General features: G+C 43.0%; 1 protein-coding gene across 1 annotated transcript; it reads left to right on the forward strand.

The window, feature by feature from the left end:
- The first annotated feature begins 397 nt into the window (after window positions 1-397).
- Window positions 398-27,205, forward strand: lg1h16orf87 (linkage group 1 C16orf87 homolog). The gene is made up of 4 exons (XM_085359021.1): window positions 398-677; window positions 11,681-11,780; window positions 22,683-22,862; window positions 26,469-27,205. The coding sequence occupies exons 1-4, from the start codon at window positions 612-614 to the stop codon at window positions 26,585-26,587; spliced, it is 465 nt and encodes a 154-aa protein (XP_085215147.1). The 5' UTR covers window positions 398-611; the 3' UTR covers window positions 26,588-27,205.
- The last annotated feature ends 585 nt before the right edge of the window (window positions 27,206-27,790 follow it).

Here is a 27,790-nt window from a genome sequence, read left to right on the forward strand (position 1 = left end):
CAGTGTAGTCATGTATACTCTACACTGTAACATGTTAGTACTCGATTCTGATTACTATTACTAGGCAGTTTTCGTACCCGTGAAGCTAAGCTGGTGTACTGTATGTTATCAGTCTGTGTCTTAAAGTCAAATTCCCGACAGTTCCGGGGACTAAATTCTACTGAAGTGTGTCTGAGGAAGTGTGGCACGGTTCATCCTCTTTCCTGTCGAAAAAACTGTCGTATATAACTGTAGCTTTATTCGTTCACATACCAGACTATGAATATAGCCCCTGACACAGACTTTCAGCATGGCTTTTCCATTCTGCTCCCATTCGCAAACCTAACTTCAGGCTTATGTTCCAACTATCCTTTTCCCCAAGGAACTTGAACGCAACGCTACAACAGAAGGGCGAGCTGTGCGCATGCTCGCAGGTTTTACGTTATTAGAAGCCTATACAGAAGCGTGTACCTATTCGTTAATGGGGAGTCGTCATCTAGTTAGGTAGATATCGAAGTGGTTTTGTGGCACGTCTGTGTCCGCGTTTGCTGGATAAAGACCTGCGGCATTCATGTACTGACAGATATTTAAGTTACCGTAAAGCTGTTTGCGTGTCGCTGGAAGAAGGGACGATGTCGGCAAATAAAACAAAGAAGGTCAAAATGGCTACTAAATCTTGTCCTGAATGCGACCAACAGGTAAGAAAATACATCTTTAATTTTTAGGGCTGTGTTACTGATTGCGTTTCGTTTTATTGATACCAATCATGGCAGCCTACGGTAGTTTCCAGCTCTAGAGACGGAAACGGGGTTCAGTGCGAGCCCCGGTGATCACGATGTTTCTCAAACGGCTCAGCTGGTAGATGTTGATTTTCCGTTCGGCAGAGAGAGCATCGGCATCTATGTCCGTCTTCACGGTTGTGGCTTTGTGACTTTGTATGTATAAAACAGACGGACATATGATCACATATTTGCGTTAGTAATGTAAGGGACTGGTTCAAAAGTTCAGTAAATGAGTTGGGCTATAGTAGCGCATTTTCATTACCGTACCTCAGTTACTTGTGATCTTCACTGAGCATTTCGATTGGTTAAAGATAAAAATAAAAATAAATCAGCCCTTTGGCTTTGTGAGCATCTCTTCCTGGAACTACGGTAATGGTGCTGGATCACAATGGACTCTTCAAATTAAAGCCAACAGTGGGTAGACTGCAACAAGTCTACATCAGTAATGCGCATGGTTAGTTACACAGTTCGACCCTGTCCTCACACTACCACCACACACAAGCATGTGTTACTGCTAGTGATGTGCGATACCACTGATTTCCTTTCCGATCCGATACCAAGTAAAATTCAGGGTGGTATCGGTGATACTGATCCGATACCGATACTCTGTACAAAAACGTAATGTTTCATTGCATTTCATAATACAATATACAATTGTATTATGTAATTGTAATAATAACATAACCATATTGCTTCATAATGATTAGAGGACACCAGACAACTTGTTTTTATTGCTTAATAATGCAGAATAATCATATAGAAATAAAAAAAAACTGACTGACTGGCTGTTTGTGGAGGTAAAACGCGTCCACACATGACTCTGTTTGCGCTCAGCCATTGTTGTGAGTGTGCACGCCAGAGGCTGCCACACATTTATACAGCCGTATTCCGCACATGACTATGAAAAGCGTAAGAGGAAGTAGTTCCTTCCAAATTAGACGATCCGAATGATATAGTTTTTTTTCCACTGCGTTCATTTTAATGGAAAAACTACAAATTTACCCCAGAGTACTAAAATATATATATTATAATATGAGAATTGATTCTAGAACATAAATTGCTGGTATCGGAAGAATCGATATTTCGGTATCGATTCGCACACCACTAGTTACCGCGTTTCTTTCTTTTCATTAGCTGCGTCTGGCTTACTCTTCTGACCCTGTGAATAAATCCGTTGAAAATAGTTCTGCTCAGCAGTAAAACGGCTGCTGGTAAGATGTAGATGTTACACTTAGGCTATAAAAATATGAAATGGGTGCAGTACAAATGCCAGCATTTTATCACTGTTTAATTAAATATTCCTAAAAGCAGTTGTAAACAACATGTGCATGGTTTTGCAAAATTTTAACTTTATACCAAATGCTGTTGCTATTTGTAGTTTGAAAAACTGTAGATGAGTCATTAGTTTTTCTTTCTTGTTCACTGAAAGAAATCTGTCCGTTTTGTGCTGGAAAAAGTGCATTATAGTCAGCTTCAGTGTCTGAAGCTCCTCCTCAATGGTTCATAGAAACCATACCTGTAGATACCATCCATTCACCTTTTCTGCTTCCCACAAAGACATGGCGAGTGGAATCAAAGATCTCAAATTTGGACTCATCAGACCAAAGCACAGATTTCCACTGGTCTAATGTTTATTGGCTAAAACAAATCTATTTTGCTTGTTGCTTTTCCTTGGTAGTGGTTTCTTAGCAGCTATTTGACCACAAAGGCCTGATTTGCACAGCCTCTGCTGAACAGTTTATATAGAGATGTGTCTGCTACTGGAATTATGTGTAGCATTTATCTGGGCTCTAATCTGAGGTGCTGTTAACTTGTGATTTCTGATACTGGTGACTCGGATGAATTTATCCTCAGCAGTAAGGCTGCCACAAACGATTATTTTGATAGCCGACTAGTCACCGATTATTTTTGCGATTAGTCGACTAATCAGATCATCATCCATTGGATGTAAAACTACAGCTTATTGCACCAGCAGCATCTGCTCTTATATAACTATCATTAGCTTACAGCTTTAGGTGTGTAAGGTCTGTGCTAACTAACAATAAAGACAAGATGGTAGTTTATTAAATTTTAATGAAGTTTGCAGATTGTTTCGGTGAAGTTTAATAAACTCCTTGCTATCTAAAATATAACAGGACACCGGAGTAAATTCTCGAGCATCTCACACTTCTGATAATCAGCTGTCTGCTTGACGTTTATTCAGCTGTGTAAAAACTTTAATCTCAGCCAAACCGATTTACTCAGGAACAAATAAAATACTGAAAAAAGCCAAACAATAACATGTTTAAGTTATCTAAGTGACTCATATATCATGTTTAACCTGAGCAGCGAAAGACGGAGGTGGGTTTGAAAACGATTTGCCGGGAGTCCGGTGTTCTCACGGCTCTAGTGAGCCTAGCCCCTATGGCGTGATTTTTGTGCCACTATTCTGAGCGCACGTAAAAAAAAATGCTAGATGGTGGGTAACAGGCATCTCCAAAAACGTTAGAGCACTTATGCAAATATTTGATGTCTTGATAAATCGAGCAGGTATTTGAAGTTTACACAGCACCATTCTCGCATGAAAATATCTTAAAAGTTTATTTTGTGACCCAGAAAGAGTAATATTTCAAACTCCGCCACTCTGTGTTCCTCTGCCACTGCCTCGTTTGAGTTTTGGACGAAATGGATTCTGGGATATTGCATTTCGTCATTTCGAGCTGATTGGAGACCAAAACAGCCAACAGATTTTTTTTTGCATCCAAGTCTGTGATTGGCTGGTTTTGTTGAGCGCGCACGGACAGAAATGTTGAGAGCGCGAGCAACACGTTGCGAGCGAGCGCAAGTGCAAAAACTGAGCGACAGGGGCTGCTATTGTGTGCGTGTGTATGGATAATAGCAAACACTGAAATACATTTTTTGCACGCAGCAATGAAGTTTGTTCACTCAAATTTAGCTTTTCTTTGCTCAAAAATAAATTTCTCCTCAAAATACAACACTTGCACCTGGAATTTATTTTTACGTGCGCTCAGAATAGTGGCACAAAAATAACGCCATAAGCCCCCGGCTAGCTATCGAGCTAGTGGGTAACAGACGTCTCCGAAAACGTCGGAGCGCTTTTGAAAATATGTGGTGTCTTGATAAACTGAGCAGATATTTGAGGTTTACACAGCTACATTCTCGCCTGAAAATATGTTAAACGTTTATTTTGTGACCCAGAAAGAATAATAAGAGTAACATTAAAACTAACTAGCTGCCGCCATTGTTGGAAACTGCGCTGGGCCGCGCTATGAATTCTGGGACACAGCAGCTTCTTCTTCTTCGGGGTTTAACGGCAGCTGGCATCCTTGTACATGCAGTGCTGCCATCTTCTGTTTCAGTGCGTTATTACACTCTTAAATCCTGCTACTTATTCCTGCGTCTTTTGTGAGCTTGCAAAGCTTCAAACGACGCGTCGACTATTAAATCAGTCGTCGACGATTCTGATAGTCGACCTAATCGTGACTAGTCGACTAATCGTGGCAGCCCTACTCAGCAGCAGAGGTGACTTATGTTGTTCCTTTCCTGGGGCGGTCCTCATGTGAGCCAGTTTCATCATAGCACTTGATGGTTTTTGCGACTGCACTCGTTGACACATTCAGAGTTTTAGCAATTTTCCAGACTGACTGACCTTCAGTTCATAAAGTAATGATTGACTGTTTTTTCTCTTTACTTAGCTGATTGGTTTTTTTGCCATTACATGAACACTGACAAGACACACCTGTAATGTGAAAACCATTTCAGGTGACTACATCATGAAGCTCATTGAGAGAAGGCCAAGAGTGTACAAAGCAATAATCAAAGCAAAGGGAGGCTATTGTTATTAGAGTTTCAAGATGGCGCCAGTGTGTGTGGCTCGCCGTCTGGCTCTTCCTCTGTTGTGTTTGCTTATGTTGTTTTTTATTGCTAGAGTCAACTCTCTTTTAATGTACAATCGCCAAAAACTGTTGGACCTCCGACTAGTTGCCAGTGATCTTACCAATGCAACTTATAATGGACATAAGGCGTTACCTCCATTCCTGTCTGGGATACCAGCTAACCTTTGTCGGACCCTGGCCCCAGCCTCACGGCGAAAGCGTTTCAGACGCCGGGGCAAACGTAGCGGTCTACTCGTGAAACTTAAGGCGTACTTGATGCGCTCTTCCCCGGCTCTTTGGAACGAACGTGGATCTGTGCCTTGTCATGCCTTTTCTCCGTGCTCTCTGGAGCCCATCGATGCCTGGCTGGTGCCCGTTGTTGGCTCGGATCAGATGTCCCAGCCACGAAAGATTTCCCCTCATCTTCGTCGGCGCGGTGCGAACCTACAGAACTTGCGGCCGCTGCGTCGGGTCTCGCTGTCAGCCACGAACACGCTGACCTCCACCAGGTTTGGATTGGTGAACACTAGATCGCTGAGTAATAAAACTTTTATTTTAAGGGATTTATTTATGACCCAAGGACTGGATTTCCTCTGTATAACTGAGACATGGTTGAGGGCCGGTGAGTCCAGCGCTTTCACAGATCTCTTACCTGATGGCTGCTGCTTTTTAAACTCTCCTCGAATATCAGGCAGAGGAGGAGGACTAGCGGCTGTTTATAAGAAGCAGTATAAATGTAAACCACTGCCCTTATCAACATCACCTAGTAGCTTTGAACTGAGCATGTTTGAGCTAGGTCGCTCTCACACAGTGCTCTGTGCTGTGGTTTACAGACCCCCAAAATACAATAAGAACTTCTTAAATGACTTTTCTGATCTGTTGGCTGAAATTATGCCAAAATATGATCATGTCCTTATTATTGGGGACTTCAATATTCATGTGTGCTGCCCTGACAAGCCAATGGCAAAGGACTTTTTAAATCTTATTGACTCTTTTGATCTTGTGCAACCTGTGTCTGTGCCTACACAAAAATATGGGCACACGTTGGATCTTGTTTTAACTCATAATTTACCTGTCTCTAACTTAGAGGTTTGTGACATTGTAGGGTCGGATCATTAGCCTGTCTTGTTTGAGGTTTTCCTTCCTTTTACCAAAGTTAATCTTCCTCCTGTTGCTGCTAGGAGCTGTCGTATTTTTAACCCTTCCTCTGCTGGACAGTTCTCTATTGTTTTTAATCAGAACTGCAACCTTCCTGATTCCATATGCAATGATACAGAAGAGCTGAGTACGTGGTTTTACTCTGTCTGCCAAACTGCTTTAGATTCAGTGGCCCCCTTTAAGCTTAGGCAAGTAAAAGCCAAATCTGAACCCTGGCTGAATGAAGACACCCGGGCTGCCAGAAGAAAGTGTAGGAGAGCTGAACGTAAATGGAAGAAGGATCAACTTCAGGTGTCATACCAAATGTTACAAGACTACTGGAATTCTTACCAGAAAACTGTAAAAGACGCTAAGAGGAAACATTTTGCTGCTATTATTCAGGCAAATTGTCGTAAGCCTCATGTCTTATTTAAGACTATTGACATGGTCCTTCATGCTCCACAGACTGCTGGTGTCGAGTCTTCTCAGGAAATTTATGAAAACTTCCTGCACTTTTTTATTGATAAAGTGCTATCTGTCAAAGCACAGACTTCCCAGTCTGTTCTCGACCCTTCTACCCCTGTCCCTAGTTCTGCTGTCTTTGACAGGTTCGAGCCAGTTTCCTTGCTCTGCTTGCAGGAGTTGGTTGCTCACATGAAGCCCTCAGGCTCCCCTTATGATGCTCTCCCTCCTCGATTTTTCAAAGAGGTTTTTCTCACTATAGCATCAGCTGTACAATCCATTGTAAATAGTAGTTTGTCCTCTGGTGTTGTACCTGTCAATCTCAAACATGCAGTGATTCAGCCTCTACTCAAAAAACCTGCTCTTGATCCTGATATTATTGCGAATTACAGACCTATTTCCAAACTGCCTTTTATCTCAAAGATTCTTGAAAAGGTAGTTTACAAGCAATTAATGTCCTTCCTAGAAGAACACGGTATTTTAGAAGTTTTCCAATCTGGTTTTAAAGCTTTACATAGTACCGAATCTGCCCTTTTAAGAGTTTTTAATGATGTGTTTTTGGCAAATGACTCAGGTGACTGTGTTATTATCGTGCTGTTAGATTTAACTGCTGCTTTTGATACAGTGGATCATAATATTTTAATCTCCCGTTTAGAGCAGTTGGTGGGTATGCGGAGTGCCGCACTGCAGTGGCTCAGATCCTATTTGGCAGAGCGAACTTTCTCTGTGAAACTCGGGGAGTTTGTATCCTCTGCTGCTTCTCTTCAATGTGGGGTCCCACAGGGTTCAGTTTTAGGCCCGCTTCTTTTCTCTCTATATCTCCTACCCCTTGGGTCTATTTTCAGGAAACATGGGATTTCTTTCCACTGCTACGCCGATGACTCCCAGATTTATTTCCCACTTAAAAGATAAATGGCTTCTCAGTAGACCCGCTGCTCAGATGCCTTGATGAAATAAGGGCCTGGATGGCTTTGAACTTTTTAAATTTTAATGAACAGAAAACAGAAGTGATGGTTTTTGGTGGCGCTTCTGAGGCCACTATTATAGATCTTGGTTCACTGGCACAGTATGTTAAACCAGTCATCACTAATCTGGGAGTTAAAGTAGAGGCAAATCTTAAACTTGAAAGCCAGGTCAGAGCTGTTGTAAGCTCTAGCTTTTTTCATTTGAGGGAATTAGCCAAAATAAAGCCTATCTTATCGAAACAGCATTTTGAGACAGTAATCCATGCCTTTGTTACTTCTAGGCTGGATTATTGTAACGCACTTTATTTTGGGGTTAGTGATGCAGCTCGTCTTTTAACTGGAACAAAAAAGTTTGAGCACATTACCCCCATTTTAATTTCACTCCACTGGCTACCTGTACATCTTAGGATTGTTTTTAAAATTCTCTTATTTGCTTTTAAATCTCTTAATGGCCTGCCCCCCCCCCCCCCCCCCCACCTCTCGGAGCTACTACAACCATATACACCTGCCCGTTCCCTTAGGTCCGCCAATCAGCAGCTCCTTAAGGCACCAAAAACTAAGTATAAATTTAAAGGTGATCGTGCTTCTGCTGTAGCTGCTCCAAAGTTGTGGAATGATCTACCCTTGCATGTTAGGCAGGCCTCTTCTCTCTCTGAATTTAAAAGTGTTCTTAGAACATATTTATTCGCTGAAGCCTTTGGCATTGATTAGAGGGGTTGACTCAATTTGTTATTTATTTTATCTTATCTCATTTTAATTTTCTTTACTTATGCTATTAGCATGTACAGCACTTTGTGAACTCTGGTTTTATGTTAAAGTGCTTTATAAATAAAGGTGGTATGGTATTAAGAATCTAAAATGTAAAACATGTTTTGTGTCACTTCACACACATTTGTTTACTACATAGTTCCATATGTGTTCATTCATAGTTTTCATGCCTTCAGTGAGATTGTAAAATGTAAATAGTCATGAAACAGGAGAAAAAACATTAAATGAAAACGTCTGTCCAAAAACTTTGACTAGTAGAATATGAAGGCAGATCCAAAGAGAGCCAACATCTCTACTGTTGGTGTGTGAATTACAATGTTGCTCTCCAGTTGTGCTGAAAGAAACTACAACTTTCTCATGAAAACTCTTGCCAGACTGTACATTTAATGTGCAAATAGAGCTTCACCAGCACAGTGCATTAAGGGACTGTCATTCATGCAAATGCAAGCTGGTGATGGAATATGAAGAGATGGCCAAAACCAAAAGTAAAGTTGTCGACATTAAAAACTCACGTTGGTGAGCTGCTGTATTTTAAAAGACGCAACGGCCCATGTGACTGGAATGGAAGCAGCACAAAGGGGCTGAGCTCACAGGCTTTTGGTGTCTGCTAGAGGAAGGAAAAACATCACCTTCAACAACATTTTGGTAAATATGTTGGTGTGATCACAGCATCATCTTACTGGGAGGTTATAATTATAACGCATTCACATGTTGTAGTTGCATGTCATAGGGCTGTTGCTATGGTAGATAACATAAAGGTAGTCTGTTGGCCTCAATTTAACAACAGACGTTCTCTGCAGACAGTGTCAAAAACATGTGAGTCTTAAACCTGCCTTCTCCTCTAACGCCATCAGATGGTTGCAAAAGGACTTTCGGTCCCATCAGATTGTATGGGAAATTACTTTTTGACTTTTCCTCTGTAAACACTGCTAAGTTCATGGACTCAGTCACAGGTTTTGGGTGATACTGAATAAAAGTTTATTTCAGAATACTGTGTTTACTGAGACTAAAAGCGAAAGCTAAGAAGTGAAATTGAAAAATCAGCTATTTGACCTGTTGCACCTTTCAATCGGGATGGGGTTGTTTGCGGCACACGACTACTTCCTTTCAAATAACCACTGAAGGCTGTTTCACCTTTTTAAATAATTTGGGTAGTCAGCAGACATTTAGAGATGTAAGTCTATTAGGGGTGGGCGATATAAACAATATACGATAGAAACTATATAAATTTGGCCAACGATAGAGATTTTGACTATATCGCTCTATCGCGATAGCGCATGTTGATGATGTCATCAAGCTGCGCATGTTTTGGTCGAAAGCATCGCAGCGGCTACAACCATTATCATCTGCAAATGATGGCGGGCGACAGTCACAGCAAAGAGATGAAGCACTGTTGAAATATGGGGAAAGCCAAAAACTGCGCTTCCTCCACTTCCGTAACATTGATTCATTAATGTTGAATTCTCTCACAGCTGTTCTGTTCCCATGTTGTTGCAGTATATTAATGACTAACCTCGTATTGTGGATGAATAATCTCAGTTGTTCTCCTGACTGAAGTTTGGCCCGTGTACAGCATCCTGCTATGCGACTGCATTTGCCACCAGAATACTCACGTTAACTTTTATCGAGTGGAAAAAAAGTTGGCGTTCATCCTCCAGCTTCACTGTGCTAATGTTATGCTAACATAGCTGTGTCGCTAGCAATCACGTAGCACAACATTATATACCAGCTAGTCCAACTTCAGTAACCCTGCAAACACCACTGCTGTTTAGTTTTCTGTCTTCATTTATGTTGGAAGTGACAGCAGAGCTGTACGTTTGAATTAGTTTCAAAAATCTCTCAGTCAGAACATGCTGTGAAATGTTTAGGTGGAAACTAGCGAGCTAACTTCCTGTTAACTTCTAACTCCGTTAAATTTAAGAAATTCTGTTTTCATGGATGCCTGGATGTTAAACTTAATTGTTACACCCGATAAAGCAGCAACGCTGATGATTTAATTAAAGATGAAAGAATTTAGACCGTTTTTAACTCTTAGTGTTGGTTTGACTTTGGGACCTGAAGGGGACGGAGTTTTGGACCCAGATTACTCCGCGAAGCTCCTCCCTACGGCAGCCGTAATGCTCTGACGATCCATCAAGCAGTGGCGCTTACCAAAGTTGTACTAAAACATTTTTAACAGATTTCTGCAGCCAAAATCTGTTCGAGGTCAGTAAGCACAACCAGAATTCATACATAAGGCCCACTCTCGATTTTTGAGAATATTAAAGGATTTTAAGTCCTTATAGTGTGGAAAATACGTTATACAGAAGAAAAGAATATATCGCGATATATATCGTTACCGCACGTGCTTCAAATTATATCACGATATGGATTTTAGGTCATATCGCCCAGCCCTAAAGTCTATTATATCAAAATTTGGTCACTGTAGTCCAAACTAAGAAAATTCAAAACAACGTTTCCACATACTCATTCAAACTGTACTTTTTCTACTCATATTAATATGGAGCATGAACATTTTTCTTGTAAAACAAAGGAGGGCCTAGCAAAAAAAGTTTGGGAACCGCTGAGAGAACCCACACAAACATGGAGCGAACATGCAAACGCCACACAGAAAGGCCCCGATCAGATGGAGAAGTCAAAGTCCATCTCGATGTTACTGTTGCTTCTCACTGTGAAGCAATAGTAATCAGTGCGGCACCGTGCTGTTCATCTAAATGATATTAAATAAACAAAGAAACTCAGCCTGAAAATAATTGAAATTTTGACAAATTGCATGCAGTTTTTTTTCTTTAAATTGTAATTGTGAACAGTTTGTTGGTTAAAAGGCAATAATAACAATAATCCATCCATCCATTTATATAATAGTAATATAATAATTTATTTTTATTATTGTTGTAGTAGTAGTTTGTCATTTGATTATTATTATTAGTAGTATTCATTTTAAAGACTTGTTTAAATTCCTTAAAAATCTGTGCTTTGTTCGTACACATTGGTCAGGGGGACTTCTACACTTGTTTGTAGAGCACAAACCACTTCATGACTAAAAATATTGATAAATCACTATAGCTGCTGCTGTATAAAATGTTTATACTGGACTGGTTCTTACACAATAAAACATAGCCTTTATCCACTGAGCACTCAAACATACAACTTGCATCATTCACATCTATTCATGCGCCTCAGCTGTCGTGCCGTAATCCTTTGAGAGAGAAGAGTCTTATCTTTTGGTAACCCTTCCAAACAAGTCATACTTGTTCAGTCTGTTTCTAACTGTACTGTCATGAACTCATGAACCTCTAACATGCTAAGTGAGATCTACACTGTCCAGTGAAAAACATTGACATCAGTGAAACTTAAGTGGACGCTAGTGGGCTTGCAGATGTAGAAAATACAATCAAACCTTTGGCTAAATTCTTCTGCAAGTAATGAGTCATAGTGCGCAATGGTTATGATCCATTTAGTGCTAAAAATGGCATGATTTAGTGGATATCTTCATTCACTCCATTGAAGTTTATCAACTCATGTCATTTATTTGGAATAAACCTGCCCTGTGTTAGCTTTGATCCTTGAGATATGTGTCAGACATGGAGACCTCTAAGAGTGTGTCAGATTGTCTGCTGCAGGCTTTGTGCAGCTAAAACAGGAATCCACCTTGTGGAAATGATGTAGTGATGTTTTAACAGTAATGTTTCTTATTTCTCACTCTTTCTAGATTCCAGTGGCGTGCAAGTCCTGCCCATGTGGTTATGTATTTATTAGCAGGAAACTCCTTAATGCAAAGTTAAATGAGCGCTCCTCCCCAGCCATAGCAGGTAAGTTGGTAGTTGGTGAGTTGAAGATACAGTAAACCTACAGCCAATTGGAATCACCAGTTATTCCAACATGCATGTTTTTGGATTGCACAAAGCTAAAGAACAAGTAGTGCTGTAGGTTAAAGAAAAATGTGAAAAAATAAAGTGACATGATTAGGAAATTGCTACGGTACTTAGTGCAAAAACATACTGTCATATAACACTTAAATAGACATAAAAATAAGAATTAAAAGTGCTAAGTAGATAGATATATACATGATATATACATGAGTGCAGGTGGTGATCAGTGCCAAACATGGAATGATGCAGTGAACACAGCGTAGGGTCATGTGTTAGTGGTGGGAACAGTCATACGTTTATTGTTCATGTGTCCAACAGCAGAGGGGAAGAAACGGTTCTTATGGCGAGAGGTTCTGGTGCGAATGGACCGGAGCCTCCTGCCTGAGGGGAGCAGGTCAAACAGACTGTGTCCAGGGTGAGAAGGGTCAGCTGAGATCCGAGCTGCACGCCGCAATGTCCTGGAGGTGTACAGGTCCTGCAGAGATGGGAGTCTGCAGCCAATCACCTTCTCAGCAGAGCGCACAACACGCTGCAGTCTCTGTTTGTCCCTGATAGTGGCTCCAGCGTACCACACGGTGATGGAGGAGGTGAGGATGGACTCGATGATTGCAGTGTAGAACTGCATCATCGTCCGTGTTGGCAGGTTGAATTTCTTCAGCTGCCTCAGGAAGTACATCCTCTGCTGGGCTTTCTTTATGACAGAGGTGATGGTGGGCTCCCACTTCAGGTCCTGGGTGATGGTGGTACCCAGGAAGCGGAATGAGTCCACAGAGGTGATGGGGGTGTCAGTCAGGATGATGGGAGGGAGTGGAGCTGTGTGCTTCCTGAAGTCCACAATAATCTCCACTGTCTTCTGGGCATTCAGCACCAGGTTGTTGTGGCTGCACCAGGACACCAGACGTTCAACCTCCCTCCTGTAGGCAGACTCGTCCCCGTCCGAGATGAGCCCAATGACGGTGGTGTCATCTGCGAACTTGATTAGCTTGACAGACTGGTGGGTGGAGGTGCAGCAGTTGGTGTACAGGGAGAAGAGCAGAGGAGAAAGAACACAGCCCTGAGGGGAGCCGGTGCTGATGGTCCGAGAGTCCGAGACATTCTTTCCCAGCTTCACATGCTGCTTCCTGTCCGTCAGGAAGTCAGTGATCCACCGGCAGATGGGATCAGGCACATTCATCTGGGAAAGCTTGCCTCGGAGATGGTCTGGAAGGATGGTGTTGAAGGCAGAGCTGAAGTCCACAAACAGGATCCTGGCGTAGGTTCCTGGGGAGTCCAGATGCTGCAGGATGAAGTGTAGGGCCATGTTGATGGCGTCATCTACAGACCTGTTGGCTCTGTATGCAAACTGCAGGGGGGCCGTGAGGGTCTTGAGGTAGGAGAGAACCAGGTGCTCAGTCAAAGGAGCTTGCAAAGAAAAGCGTCTGGACTTCTTTAAGTTGCTTGAAGACGTTTCACCTCTCATCCGAGAAGCTTCTTCAGTTCTAAGGTCAAATGGTGGAGAGTCCCAGATATAAACCTAGTGGGAGTAACCCCCCACAGAGGGACAAAAGGACCCCCTGATGATCCTCTAACACTTAGAGTCCCCCGAGAGCAGCCATTTGGCTTTTCTACCTTTAAAACTCGCCTTCCAGCCAAATGGCTGGTAGGTGTTTAGCTAGGCTTTAGCTTCAGCCAAGTGGAAGCTAAATTGTCTAGTCATTCATATGTAAATTAGGTTGTTATCTGGGAATTCTGGAGGGGAGTGGGGGTGTGTGAATGAGGGGGTGGGGGAGCTGCTAAAAGCTGTGAACTTCCTTTTGTGTTTCATCTTGATGCATTCTCAATCATCCAGGGAAATAAATCTCCAAAAGTCACCAACTTGGAGTGTTTCAGTTTGCCATCTTAGAGAGAAATCAACACACATGGGTGTATTTCCTTTGTTGCTGAGATTTATTGATAAAAACAGTACAAAAAACCAACCATTTGTACACATATTTACAAATAATAATAAAAAGTGAGTGAGTACATTTCAACATTTTCAGCAATCACTCACAATCCTGGCACTGCCATGGTATCTGTAGTCTGCATTTACCACATGTGTATCTGTAGCAGTGAACACATCGCAAAGAACATATATATATAAATATATATATAAATCTCAGCAACAAAGGAAATACACCCATGTGTGTTGATTTCTCTCTAAGATGGCAAACTGAAACACTCCAAGTTGGTGACTTTTGGAGATTTATTTCCCTGGATGATTGAGAATGCATCAAGATGAAACACAAAAGGAAGTTCACAGCTTTTAGCAGCTCTCCCCCCCCCTCATTCACACACCCCCACTCCCCTCCAGAATTCCCAGCTAACAACCTAATTTACATATGAATGACTAGACAATTTAGCTTCCACTTGGCTGAAGCTAAAGCCTAGCTAAAAGCCTACCAGCCATTTGGCTGGAAGGCGAGTTTTAAAGGTAGAAAGGTAGAAGCTGCTCTCGGGGGACTCTAAGTGCTAATCGCCTGAGCCAAGGTGTGAAACTGGGCGTGGGTCCCAATCAGCCAGAGTTTCGGGTGTGTTCATTGTGAAACCTGGCCCCACCTTATCATGCGAATTCCTGAGGTCAGATGGCCCAGGATGTGAGTGGGCGTTAAGGCGTCTGGGAAGGATCTCAAAACTGGATTATAGATGGCAGAGAGTTGGTGTCGTAAACCCCGCCTCTGTTCAAAGATGGTCGCTCACAGTGGACATAGATGCTTCTTTCACTCCTCTTTCAAACCATCTGTCCTCTCTGTCCAAAATGTGAACGTTGGCATCCTCGAAAGAGTGTCCTTTATCCTTTAGATGCAGATGGACTGCTGAGTCTTGTCCTGTGGAGGTGGCTCTTCTGTGTTGTGCCATGCGCTTGTGAAGTGGTTGTTTGGTCTCTCCAATGTAGAGGTCTGAGCATTCCTCGCTGCACTGTACAGCATACACCACATTGTTAAGTTTGTGTTTTGGAGTTTTGTCTTTCGGGTGAACCAGTTTCTCTCTGAGTGTGTTGCTGGGTCTGAAATGCACCGGGATGTCATGCTTGGAGAAAACTCTCCTGAGTTTCTCTGATACACCGGCTACATAGGGGATGACAATGTTGTTGCGTCTGTCCTTCTTATCCTCCCTCGCTGGTGTCTGGTCTTCTTTTCTGTGCCTCTTTGCTGACTTTATGAACGCCCATTTAGGATAGCCGCACGTTTTGAGTGCTTCCTTTACATGTGTGTGTTCCTTCTTTTTCCCTTCAGGCTTAGAGGGAACATGTTCTGCCCGGTGGTGTAGGGTCCTGATTACTCCAAGTTTGTGTTCCAGAGGGTGATGGGAGTCAAAGAGGAGGTACTGGTCCGTGTGTGTGGGCTTCCGGTAAACTTCGATGTTGAGTTTGCCGTTCTCTTCAATGTGCACGGCGCAGTCCAGGAAAGGCAGACAGTCGTCCTTTGTGTCTTCCCTGGTGAACTTGATGTTCTTATCCACAGCGTTAATATGCGCAGTGAAGGATTCCACTTCTTGTGTCTTGATTTTGACCCAGGTGTCGTCCACATATCTGTACCAGTGGCTGGGTACTCTTCCTTTGAAAGAGCCAAGAGCCTTCCTTTCCACTTCCTCCATGTAAAGGTTGCTACAATAGGTGACACGGGGGAGCCCATGGCACAGCCATGTTTTTGTCTGTAAAAGCCTTCGTTGTACTTGAAATATGTAGTGGTGAGGCAGAGGTCTAACAGTGTGCAGATCTGATCGGGTGTGAAGTTGGTCCTGTCCTCCAAGGAGCTGTCTTCTTGTAGTCGTTTTCTGACAGTCTCCACGGCCTCCGTGGTGGGTATGCAAGTGAAGAGAGAGACTACATCAAAGGACACCATGGTTTCATCTGGATCCAGGGTAAGTTTCTGGACCTTGTCGGTGAAGTCGGTGGAGCTCTTGATGTGGTGTGGGGTGTTCCCCACGAGAGGAGCAAGGATGGTAGCAAGGTGTTTAGCAATGTTATAAGTGGCTGAGTTTATGCTACTGACTATGGGTCTGAGTGGGACAGCTTCCTTGTGGATCTTAGGAAGTCCATAGATGCAGGGTATGGCATCCCCTGGGTAAAGGCGGTGATATATAAGGCGGTCAATAATTTTGTCCTTTTCAAAGTCTTGAAGGCAAGCTATAACTTTCTTTTTGTAGCTGCTTGTGGGGTCTCGCTTTAGGGCTTCGTAGGTATTGTTGTCACTGAGGAGAGTAGTGATCTTTGTATGGTTATCTGTAGTGTTTAGGACCACGGTGCATCTTCCCTTATCAGCTGGTAAAACAGTGATGTTGTGGTCTTTGCTCAGGGAAGCGACGGCCTTCTTTTCCTGTATTGTGAGTAGGGATGGGTATCGTTTAGGTTTTATCCGATACCGGTGCCAAATCGGTACTTTTGAAACTGTGCTCGAACCGGTGCTTAAAGAATGGAGAACACAAACTTTGTCCAAAAACCTCTCATGTTCAGCTGTTTTTTTTGTAAAAAGATAACAATGTTAGCCTTTTCTGCAGCTATGGGGCATATATGGTATCACTCTTGGCTGGAAGCAGTGCTTAAACAATGGAAAAAACACAAACTTTGTCCAAAAACCTCTCATGTTTAACTGTTTCCCACTTTTTCTTTGGTCATTTTAGCCTTTTTGGCCAGGGTGAAGGGAGTATCTGCCATCAAACAAGAAGACAGCCGCATGTAGCTATGATGATGTTTGCTAGTTCGCCTTACATGCATTAATGTAATAACATGTTTAGCCTACTCAACGTAAATTACACACGAACAACATTAAGCTACTCACGCAGAGAAGAACGGCTGCTGCTGCATCATCATCCTCATCATTTCTGCTACACTGGCAGGGCTAGGGGCCAGGACTCTATTCTTCGGGTTTTTAGGGGATGTTGCTCCGGGTCCGATAACTAGCAACCCACCCGACGTGCTCGGTGTGAGGTCTCGCAGCAAGCTATCAAATACGGCGCATTTCTCGGCTTTTAAAAAAAACGCTATGCGTCGCCAGGTGTTTCATCGGATTCGAGGTGTTACCTCCTTTGACAGTATCACAGTATCAGCTTAAAGCACTTGTTGCTGCTGAGTTTGCATATTTTGCTGTGAAGTACAGCCAGACTTTTGACCGCTTCGCCTTGGACATTTTTAATCTGGAGCTCTGCTCTAACAGAACGTACGTACCTGGCCCCGCCTACTATCCTCGGAAACGTAAAATGATTGGCTAGAAGTGTATCACAGCTCAGGAAAAAAAGCACCGAAATAAAGCACCGAAATGTGCGCTGCTTTTCGGTCTGGTTACTACCGTTTATGTCAGAACCGGTGCCATCATGGCACCGGACACCGGTACCCAACCCTAATTGTGAGGTTGGATGGAGGGACTTTGGCACTGGGGAGCGTGGCTGAGACTTTCATCCTGATTTGCTCTGCTTCTGTCTGTGATAATTTATTAATCCGTATGGCAGATTCTGTGGCTGTGATGAGGTCCACCATGGGCAACTGTTGTGGAGAAATGGCAAAATTGAGTCCTTTGGCTAATACTCTCTTTTCAGGTTCAGTGAGAATCCTGTCTGAAAAGTTCTTAACCCATTTCTCCTGACTGGCATCAGGTGTGTTTTCTTCTCTGGGTTGTGTAGGTTCAGGATGAGGAGTGTGTGTTTTTGAAAGCAAGGTGTGGAATTTCCTGCGTTGTCTTTCTTTTCCTTTAGAGTGTTGGGCCCGCTGAGCCTTGTCCACAAACTTGTAAACCTCTTCTAAGATTGGAGAGGGTAGAAGGGTTTCCAGTTCCTGCAGGGTCTGGCTGATCTTGTTCTGGAGGGCATCTATAGTGAAATGGACCTGTCTTATCCTTTCACTTAAAAGGTGATTTTGTGCTCTCTGTAGAATCAAGTCTGCTCTGTATCCCCTGACAGTGGATCCAAGGCGCAGGCTCTTAGGAACAACTCTGCTTTGTCTGCATCTTAGGTTGAAACGGAGATGGTTCCTATAATCCGCTAGTTTCCTTGATTCCCTTTCATACTCCCGCACCAGTTGAAGGGTGTTCCTCCCAAAATGGTGCTCAAACCCCCAACCAGGCGCTCAAATGACTTCATGACCACAGATGTCAGAGCCACGAGTCTGTAGTCATTTAGTCCAGTGATCCTAGGTTTCTTGGGGACAGGGATTATGGTAGAGGACTTGAAGCAGGCAGGCACATGACATGCCTGCAGTGAGGAGTTGAAAATGCCAGAAAACACTGGGGCCAGCTCGTTTGCACAGTGTCTGAGGGTGGCAGGAGACACACCGTCTTTTCGAGCATTCAGACTCTTAAACTGCTTCCTCACACCTGCTTCATGAATATGAAGAGTTGTGGTGGGAGGAGGTGGTGTGAAATCCTCTTTTGTGTGGGGTGAGGAGGGGGGTGTTGTAGGTGAAGTGTTTGAAGGTGGTGATGGCTCTATGGAGGGGGGAGAGGTGGGGGAATGAGTGTCCAAAGTGTCTCTATTGTTGGGGCTGTTGGAGGTGTGAAGGCTGCCTGATGGCTCGTCAAAACGGCAGTAGAAGTCGTTAAGGGTGTTGGCCAAGAGCAAGTCATCAGTGGAGTGGGGGGTTTTAGGCTTGTAGTTGGTGATATTCCTAAAACCTTTCCACACAGAGGCCGAGTCATTCTCTGAGATCTGCTGCTGCATCTTCTCAGAGTGCTGATGTTTAGCAATGTCCACTTCTTTAGTGAACCTGTACTTGGCCTCTCTGTAGCAGTCCCTGTCTCCGCTTCTGAACGCCTTTCTCTTTTCCAGCCACAGCTTTTTGAGTTTAGGAGTAAACCAGGGTTTGTCATTGTTATAACTCACCCTGGTGCGTGATGGCACAATGCTGTCCTCACAGAAGTGGATATAGGAGGTGACAGTGTCCGTAAACTCGTCCAAGCTGTTAGAAGCAGCCTTCAATGTGTCCCAGTCTGTAGACTCCAAACACGTGAGAAGCTCCTCCACAGCCTCGTTGCTCCACAGTTTTTTGGTCCTCACGACAGGTTTGGAGAGCTTCAGCCTCTGTCTGTACGCGGGGATCAGGTGGATCATGACGTGGTCAGAAAGTCCGAGTGAAGCGCGGGGCACCGCACGATAGGCCCCGCTGATCGTGCTGTAACAGTGGTCTAATGTCCTCTCCTCTCTGGTCGGGCATTTAATATACTGCTTATATTTTGGAAGCTCATGGCTCAGATTGGCTTTGTTAAAGTCCCCAAGAGCAATGATGAGAGAGTCCGGGAATGTCCGCTCCATGTGCAGTATCTGCTCCGCGAGTGCACACTGAGCTGCCTGCACATCCGCGCCTGGCGGGATGTAAACAGCGGCCAGGATGAATGAAGCAAACTCCCGCGGAGAGTAAAACGGTTTGCAGTGAATAAAAAGATATTCCAGAGAGGAAGAGCAGTGCTGAGCAATCACTGTTACATCTGTGCACCAGCCACTATTGATGTAGAAGCAGACCCCTCCACCTGTGGTCTTACCAGAGAGAGAGGCCTGCCGGTCCGCGCGCAGCAGATGAAAGTCCTCCAGCTTGAGCGCGCAGTCCGGGATGTCCTCACAGAGCCACGACTCCGTAAAACATAAGACACAGGAGGAGGCAACGTCTCTGTTCATGCTTCTCATCAGGGCCAGCTCGTCCATCGTATTCCTGAGTGAACGTACATTGGAAAGGAAGATCCCAGGAAGAGCAGTTCGCAGTCCGCGTCTCCTCAGACGCCCGAGTGCGCCGGCTCGCTTTCGTCTCCTTCGGCGTCTCTCTTTCCTGATCAGAGTCTGCAGTAAATCTGCCGCAGATGTGACAAATATTGGAAGTAAATCCACAGGTGTTGTAGTCCTGTAGTTAAGAAGCTCTTCTCTGGTGTAAGAATATCCAGAGGAGTGCCCAGACACAGAAGTTATGCACAAAAACAAAACAGAAGTAACGCACTGAAGCACCAGGGCATATATATATTTATTTATATATATATATATATATATATATATATATATATATATATATATATATATATATATATATATATATATATATTAGGGGTGCAACGATACTCGTATCGATATTGAACCGTTCGATACAGTGCTTTCGGTTCGGTACGCATATGTATCGAACAATACAAAAATTTTTATTTATTTTATCAACTTTCCTTCTGACTATGCTGTCTGTGTTGAGCGCTCAGTGGATCTGCGCTCGACAGTGCAGCCTAGGCGGAGTAGTCGAACGCAGATTCACTGAGCGCAGGGCAAGCTAGCGAGACAGAAGTTAAGCTCTCCTTGCAACATGGCAAATTGAACCTCCCCCACCCTCATTCAGATCTGGCGTTTGGAATTATTTTGGTTTTCATGTGACGTATGACCCTGAAGGTAAGCGCTCATGGACTAAAGTAAAACAGTATGTTGGATGTGCCACGCAATGCTCAATTACATGGGTGGGAACTAGTGCGTTAGCGCAGTTAGCTCGTTAACGTGTTGGCCGTCCAGCCCCACGCACGGGGCGATCCGCGGTAACTCGTTAACGGAGATTGCGTTAATGCCATTTCAGATTAACCCTGACAGCACTAGTGGGAACACAACGAATATGACTGCACATTTACACCGACATCATCCTAGTGCAAAGACAAGTGGAAGCAGACAAAAACAACAAGCACGCATGCTACAAACTTTACCCGAGTCATTTAGACAGCTGTTAGCACAGGATTCTCCTTATGGGGACCTGATATGTTTAATATGCTGCTGAGAATATAGCCCAGAAGAAGCGGATAGTATAGCTTTTATTTTGGAAAGATTTCTCTGTAATAAACTCTCTTTTCCAAAGATGAGTGATTCCTCAATCAGATACAGGGCTCGCAAAATCGCTAGCCCGACGTCCCGGGGCTAGCGATTTTTCCAGTCGGGCTACCAAAATCGATCTCTGCCCTGCCCGTCGGGCTATTGTAGGAAGGAAAAATATATGTCAATGCTTTTGCATTCTTTCAGAAATGCAGCTGGGTAATTATGTCATTGGCATCGATGAGCCACTGTCAATATGTGACATATTGAAGTCGCGTTTGAATTTGCGCTTGTTTTTTTGCTTTCACTTTGCAATCGTGTGAACTGTGTATAGAGAGCGACAGCACTGATCTGTGAGTGATGATAATTTGTGCACCAATTCCTCTGACATCGTCTTATTAATCGTTAGCTTACTATGCAAACATGACAAGTGAAATCTCCCGCAGCTTAAACATGTGAGAGGTTGATCGCGCAGAGAATCGCTGAGCTTATGTGAGTCCGTGTGTAAAAGCAGCAGGATATATATTTTAGTTCTGCTGAGCCAAATAAGACAGGTCAGGGTGAAGAAGTGACAGCCAAAGAAAAGCTTACCACAAAACGGAGAAGTTATGACAAATCCGACTATAAGGCAAAAAGAAAGTGCAGCTTTATGGTTTCATGGACAAAATTATTTCTGTGGCTGCAATATGACGAGCTAAATAACCAGGGCTGCACATAAGTGGTCCGCAGGTGCGCATTCACTGTCAAAATAAAAAACACGCACAAGATAAGAAGTTGCAACGCGTGTTTGCGTACATAAGATTTTCTGGAGGAGGACAGACATTTGTTTAGAACTCTTAAAGATGTCGAAGAAGCTCCTTTAAGCAATTACTGTGATGTTCCTCCACCTCCAAACAAATGTCAGAAGGAGTCCGAACCACAAAAGAAGCACGTATTCTCGGAAAAGTAGTTGCAGGAGGTGAGCTGGCTTCAAACAAATGATGAATGCACAGAGATGTGGTGCAGAATGTGCCGTGAAAATTTAATAAATGACAAATTAAAAAGGCATGAACATTTTTTTTTGTATCAAAAAAATATCGAACCGTGACACCAAAGTATCGAACCGAACCGTGGATTTTGTGTATCGTTGCACCCCTAATAAATAAATAAATAAATAAATATATATATATATATATATATGCTCTTAACTCAAAAAGATCAATTGGAGAATAACTTCAGCAATTACTTCCTCTAAATCATCAACCCCATTTTTACAAGAAGTCCTACCAATTAATGGTTCAATCTATCTCTATTAATTGCACAGGCCTTCAAGCTGGCAGGAGTTAAACTGTTACTTAAAAAAGTCATCTCTTGACCCAGCGGTCTTAGCTAATTATAGACCCATCTCCAAACTCCCTTTTGTTTCAAAAATTCTTGAAAGAGTAGTTGTTAAACAGTAGATGCAGATGACTGCTCTGTTGATGTGCAGAGGAATGGAAGAGTTTCAGAGCTCATCACAGCACAGAAACAGCTTTAGTGAAGGTTACAAATGATCTTCTTATGGCCTCTGACAGTGGACTCATCTCTGTGCTTGTCCTGCTAGACCTCAGTGCAGCGTTCGATACTGTCGACCATAATATTTTCTCATAGCAATCAGAGTATGCAAATTACATTAAATGTAAATGGAGAGTCCTCTTCACACACTGAGGTTAATTATGGAGTTCCTCAGGGTTCACTGCTAGGACCAATTCTGTTTACATTATACATGCTTCTCTTAGGCAGCATCATCAGAAGGCATTGCATACATTTTTAACTTTCTGTCTACTATCTGATTGGCCTCCTGGTTTGTGGGAAAGACCTTGGAAGCCCAGAAATACAAAATATTTAGCTCCTTATACTGCCCATACACAGAAACCGTGTGATTGTGAAAACATGAATGAAATGTTAAAAATTGGAGACCTTGCTCAAAAAACAAAAGAGAGAAAACAACAAAAAAACAAAGCTGCTTTTGGTAACAAGGATTTGGGTGGAAGTCTGAACAACACCCCCCTGAACAGATGGCTAAACAGCATGTGGTATTTGTAATCCCTGCTTTAGACAAGCTGGACTTTAGGCGGAGGAGGACTGAGCGCATTCGCAGAGAGAGAATTGAGTGTCCTCTAACCAATGACATGGAGAACAGGAGGAGACCCCGGGCTAACAGCCAATCAGATCCCATACGAAGAGGACGAGGCAGACCAAAAACAGTGGGGCTGAAGAAACAGGAAGAGGAGAAAGGTAAAACAAGTCATATTCACAGATGCATTTTGTGGCACTGTTTTTTTGTTTGCTCATTTTAGGGACCTTTTTTTTAGTTTTGCCTTTGTTGTGTTGTCACAGTACAAATAGACAGGAGGACAAAAGAAATGAGCAGGAACTCACTAAATAAAGTGGCTATACAAACTATGGAATAATATCTATTAAATTACAAATGCATCCAATGAAAATGAAGGGGAAACGGCGAGGTTAGATCTAGACTACCTGGCGCTTTGATATTGCCTTCTAGAGCTCAGTCTGCCCGTGACAGGAAAACCAGCATTGCCACAAACTTATACACACGATAATTAAAAATCCTCTTCTTTTTATAATTTGCTTGGGAAATGTGTGCAACACTTTCCTGAAATAAACATACATGGAAATACATACTTACGATGGTATTTACAACTGAATATTTGGTGTGAGCACCTTTATTCCTCAGCACATCCTGAACACTCTGAGACAGTTTTCTGTCATTTCTTTAAGTAGTCTTCAGGAAGTGGAAGCTCTCCAGGCTTCTTATAAGTAAGTACAGATACAGTTTCAAACTGGTCCTTTGTTAAGTGTCTCATATGCAGACACAGCACTGCTCACCACTTTTTATATTCAAATGATTTATGTCCATGTTAAGCAGCTTAACAGACAAAGAAATATGATGATCAGAAAGTAAAATATAAAGTAAGGAGGGTGGATCAAGACTCCTGCATGTTACTGTGTATTAGCAAGGACTTGTTTGCACATCTTGCACTGATTCTGGGTTGACTATGCAAATCTGCAAAAGCAGAATGAAATAAATTGCCTTTGAGTTGTGTTGTGGAAAATTTAACAATAACCTGCAACACACCCAGTGAGCTTGATTTGAAGTGGGTTTAATAAACACATTGCAATGTGGAGAGAGCTCCCAGTGAAACCCCAGGGCCATCTCTGAGTTGTGGCCTCACATCTTACATGCAGAGACGCAGACAAAGAACATTCCACATTATTTATTTGTAACAAATGTTTGGAATCATGTCTGATTTTCGTTCCACTTCTCACGTGTGCACCACTTTGTGTTGGTCTTTCACGTGGAATTACAATAACATTGATTCATGTTTGTGGCTGTAATGGGACAAAATGTGGGAAAGTTCAAGGGGGCCGAACACTTTTCAAGCCACTGTAGATCTTGCCACTCTATCTATGCTGTGTACTGCACTCTTCACTGTTGTAGGGCCATCAGCCCATTTAAAAGGTGTAAAACATCTTGGGGAAACTAAAACAACCACGTTTAACTCTGGAAGAACAACCGCCTTCTTTAGGTGCTTCCAGCATGTTTGAGGCCGATCAAAATCCCTCAATGAAATGTGATGAACCCAAATCCTGTCTTTACGGTGTCACACAATGTTTCGAAGTTCTGTACACATGTCAAAAGAAACCACAACTGCTGTTATTTTTATGTTTCCTCAGACAATGAGGGCCTAATGCACTTATGCACTGACATGCTGGAAAATCAGTCTAGCTACCCTACAAAATGAGCACAAGTTGCTGTAAAACCTGCATGCTATAATTACTCCAGTCACTTTCACTCATGCTCAGGACTAACGGAGTTTGTGATGTTCAGAGAGTCGTGTAAATGCATATCATTTGTAAAATGATTAGAAACGTCACACCACAGAATTTTTTCAGGTAAAACTGCCTGACTGTTTAATCAGGTGTCATCTGCATTCATTCGCTGATCCCTGTTGGGTGGCACCGAGTCTGCTCTGCAGTCGCTGAGTTGGAGCTTGGCACGCTCTTGTTGGATTGATCGTTGGGTCCTTCACATTTCTCTCTTTATGTGCGTTTGTGTGCATTTTATTTTTACCTTTGTTGCGATCCTACGGACTTTTCTCAACCTCCACACGCAGCCGGCCACAGTTTCCCAACCCAATTTTCATGTGTTCTCACATTATCAACAACAGCCTTCATTTCTCCTCCATGCTCTCTTCTCTCCACTTCTCACAGCTGCTGTGTCTCTCCCACCTCTGCAGCAGTTCACGGTTGTGGCGTGTCAGAGGCCCAGTGGGCCGTTCTTCTTCAGCTTTGCCTTTTATCTTTCACTCTTTTCAGTCTCTGTCTTTGCCATTTCAGCTCCCAGTATGGCAAATGTGAAACTCGGTCTTCTCAAGTGCATTCACACACAGTGATGTCGCTGGTGAACCTCAGCTTGTGATCAGGAGCGCATGCTTGCATCCATGATGGCATTCGTACATACTGCTACATGCTGCTGAACCCTTCAGGGTTTAGGGCAGTGCTGCTGTCTGTTCACCTTGTTGACTCTTGAAGTCGACGCCGTTGCTCTCGAACTGCATTTTGTCTTCAGGGAGAGATTGATTGTCCTCGAAGCTTGTTCTTCAGTGTAACATCTACCTGAAGGTGAAGCTGTGTAATATTCAGCCAAAGCACGGCTGGTGTGGTTCCAGTTATGTTAATCTATCATTTTGCTCCGGCCGCTGAGCTTGTGGAGGGCGCTGATCCAGTTCCGCAGCCACCTGTACCAACACACATATATTTAATATCATTTTCATCACTGCTCAATAACACTTTGCCTCTTGTTCTTCTATCCATCACTCTCTGTTGCACACACACTTCACTGCATTCCTCTTCTACAGCTTCTACACACTTCATGCTGCATGTATTCTTTCCCATATTTCTGAAAGAAAAAAAAATCATACAATCAAAACCTGGATTTGCCCGGACCACCCGAGGGGATCCTCCGACGGCCTCACTGGTCGCACTGCTGGGCTCAGCTTTGTGGACAAGCGCGTTCGCCGTCCGGCCTTTTCTTTCTGGTCCAACAGTGTTAACCACCATAAACTAAGGACAGAGTCCTTCCCACAACAGTCCTGAAGTCAGGCGTCGTATTCCTGAGGTTTCCCTCCCAGTGGTCCATCCAAAACAAAACAAAAACTACAAATAAAAAAACTTTTATCCCTGTCAGCATCTCTTTCTATCACACAACCATCTTCCACACACTTGGAGTTTTCAACCAGACCACGTAGAGGAAAGCCTCCCACGGCTCCAGTGGCCGTGTTGCTGAGCTCAGCTTCCTTTGTACGAACAAGCGCCTCCTCTGACCTCGTTTTCTGCTTGGCCGTCACCTAAAGATTTACATCCCTGATGAGCAGAAGACGTTCCACATGCATGTAAACTGGTGACAGGAGTGCTCTTACTATGAGAAAGTGAGAAAGTGATATTGCTATGTGATGTGATTAAATATGTGATTAATGAAAAAAGAAATCTGCCACCACAGTTGTCTTTAGAGCAAAATGCTTTTGAATCTGTATGTGGACCTTATATTATGTGCACATGCTCCATTTGCCAATTTGGTTTTCAAACACAAGCAATGTATTTATTTACTAACAGTTTCTGAAGTAATAGGTGTATACTGAATATGGCCTTACAGTACAGATGGCTCTAGAATTTGCAGATACTGTTATGGTACTATGAGTCTGAGACTGCAGATACCTGAAACTATAGCCAGTGTTGTTAAGTACTTATTGCCGTGTGTGTGTGTGTGTGTGTGTGTGTGTGTGTGTGTGTGTGTGTGTGTGTGTGTGTGTGTGTTCACAGACAAACAGGAGAAGGAGGTGGATATATACGCGAGTCTCTCTGATGAGAAGGCCTTTGTGTTTTCTGTGGCATTGGCTGAGATCAACCGCAAGATCCTGGCGCAGAGACTTATCTTGTGAATCAAATCCAGAGTAACTAAGAAAACGGATGACCAAAGAGACGAGACCTCTCTGGAGCTGAACCTGGCTGTATTTCACTTGGATTACGAGACACAGTTCATGAAACTGCAAAGTCTTATCTCGTCATGGCGAGAAGGATTTGTGTTGGAATATCAGTTGCAACAACCATGGATCAGAAGACTTTTCCATGAAGTCAAAGACAGGAAGAGCTTATATGTTATCGTATTCAAAATAAATGGACTGTTATGAAATGATCTTTACTGGAATGACCATGAAAAGACAATACATTTGCATACACGAGATTTAAAGCAAACTGTCAGTAATTAGTGCTTTGCACAGTGCTCACCATATTTTATATAATGTTAGGAATCTTCTGTAGCCATGCTTCACATGAGTTTCACAATGCCTACAATGTGGATGGACTAAAAACTGCAGTCAGCCCAGTGTTCAGCTCTCCTGGAGGAAGGTGGATGTTTCTGAGGCAGAGACACTAATGTTGCTTTTCAAATCTGTCCAACTTTGATTCCTTCTGTTCTTTTTGATCGCTATTGGTGGCTTTGGATGTCCACAGTGACGCATGAATCTGTTTGATTACTTTATAAAAATGTATTAAAGACAGTCAACCCAAACATTTGACATGTAGTTGGGACTCAAATGTTTATCTTTTCTAACTTTTGGTTGTAACTGCTGATCCCATTTCATATGTCAAACTTTGGCTTGCAGCGCAGTTGCTTATATCTGTATTTGGTAGAATAGCAAAGATGGTTGTAGAACTTCCAGTGGGAAAATGTTCTTTAAATCTTATTTTGGCACTAGGTTGAGTGACTTTAGATAACACCTAAACCTAAGTGGCCTAATAAGTGTCCAAAGGCATTTCTTAACATGGATTACAAACAGTTGCTGTACACATGGGTTACTTTGAGGAAATACTGAAACAAAGCAGTTAGATTGAACTGAACTGGCTAAAGGAGAGCTCTCAAGGTCCAAATGTTTCATTTTAGGAGTGTTGTGTGTGTACAGTAGGAGAGTAGATTTGAAATGAAACCGTCAGCTTTTATTCAAGGATTAAATAAGAATATAGAAACAAAAAGATTTTGCAACAAATTGAGGAGATTGATTCAAACACCAAAATCAAGTGGACAGCACAGTGCAGAGCTATTAATCACACCACAACAGCGTCCATAGGGTTTCTTCAGCCAGTCA

The sequence above is a fragment of the Diplotaxodon limnothrissa genome, linkage group LG1 (assembly GCF_057381915.1).
Source record: "Diplotaxodon limnothrissa isolate DT_005_m linkage group LG1, D_limnothrissa_male_GT1.1, whole genome shotgun sequence".
NCBI classification, from domain to species: Eukaryota; Metazoa; Chordata; class Actinopteri; order Cichliformes; family Cichlidae; genus Diplotaxodon; species Diplotaxodon limnothrissa.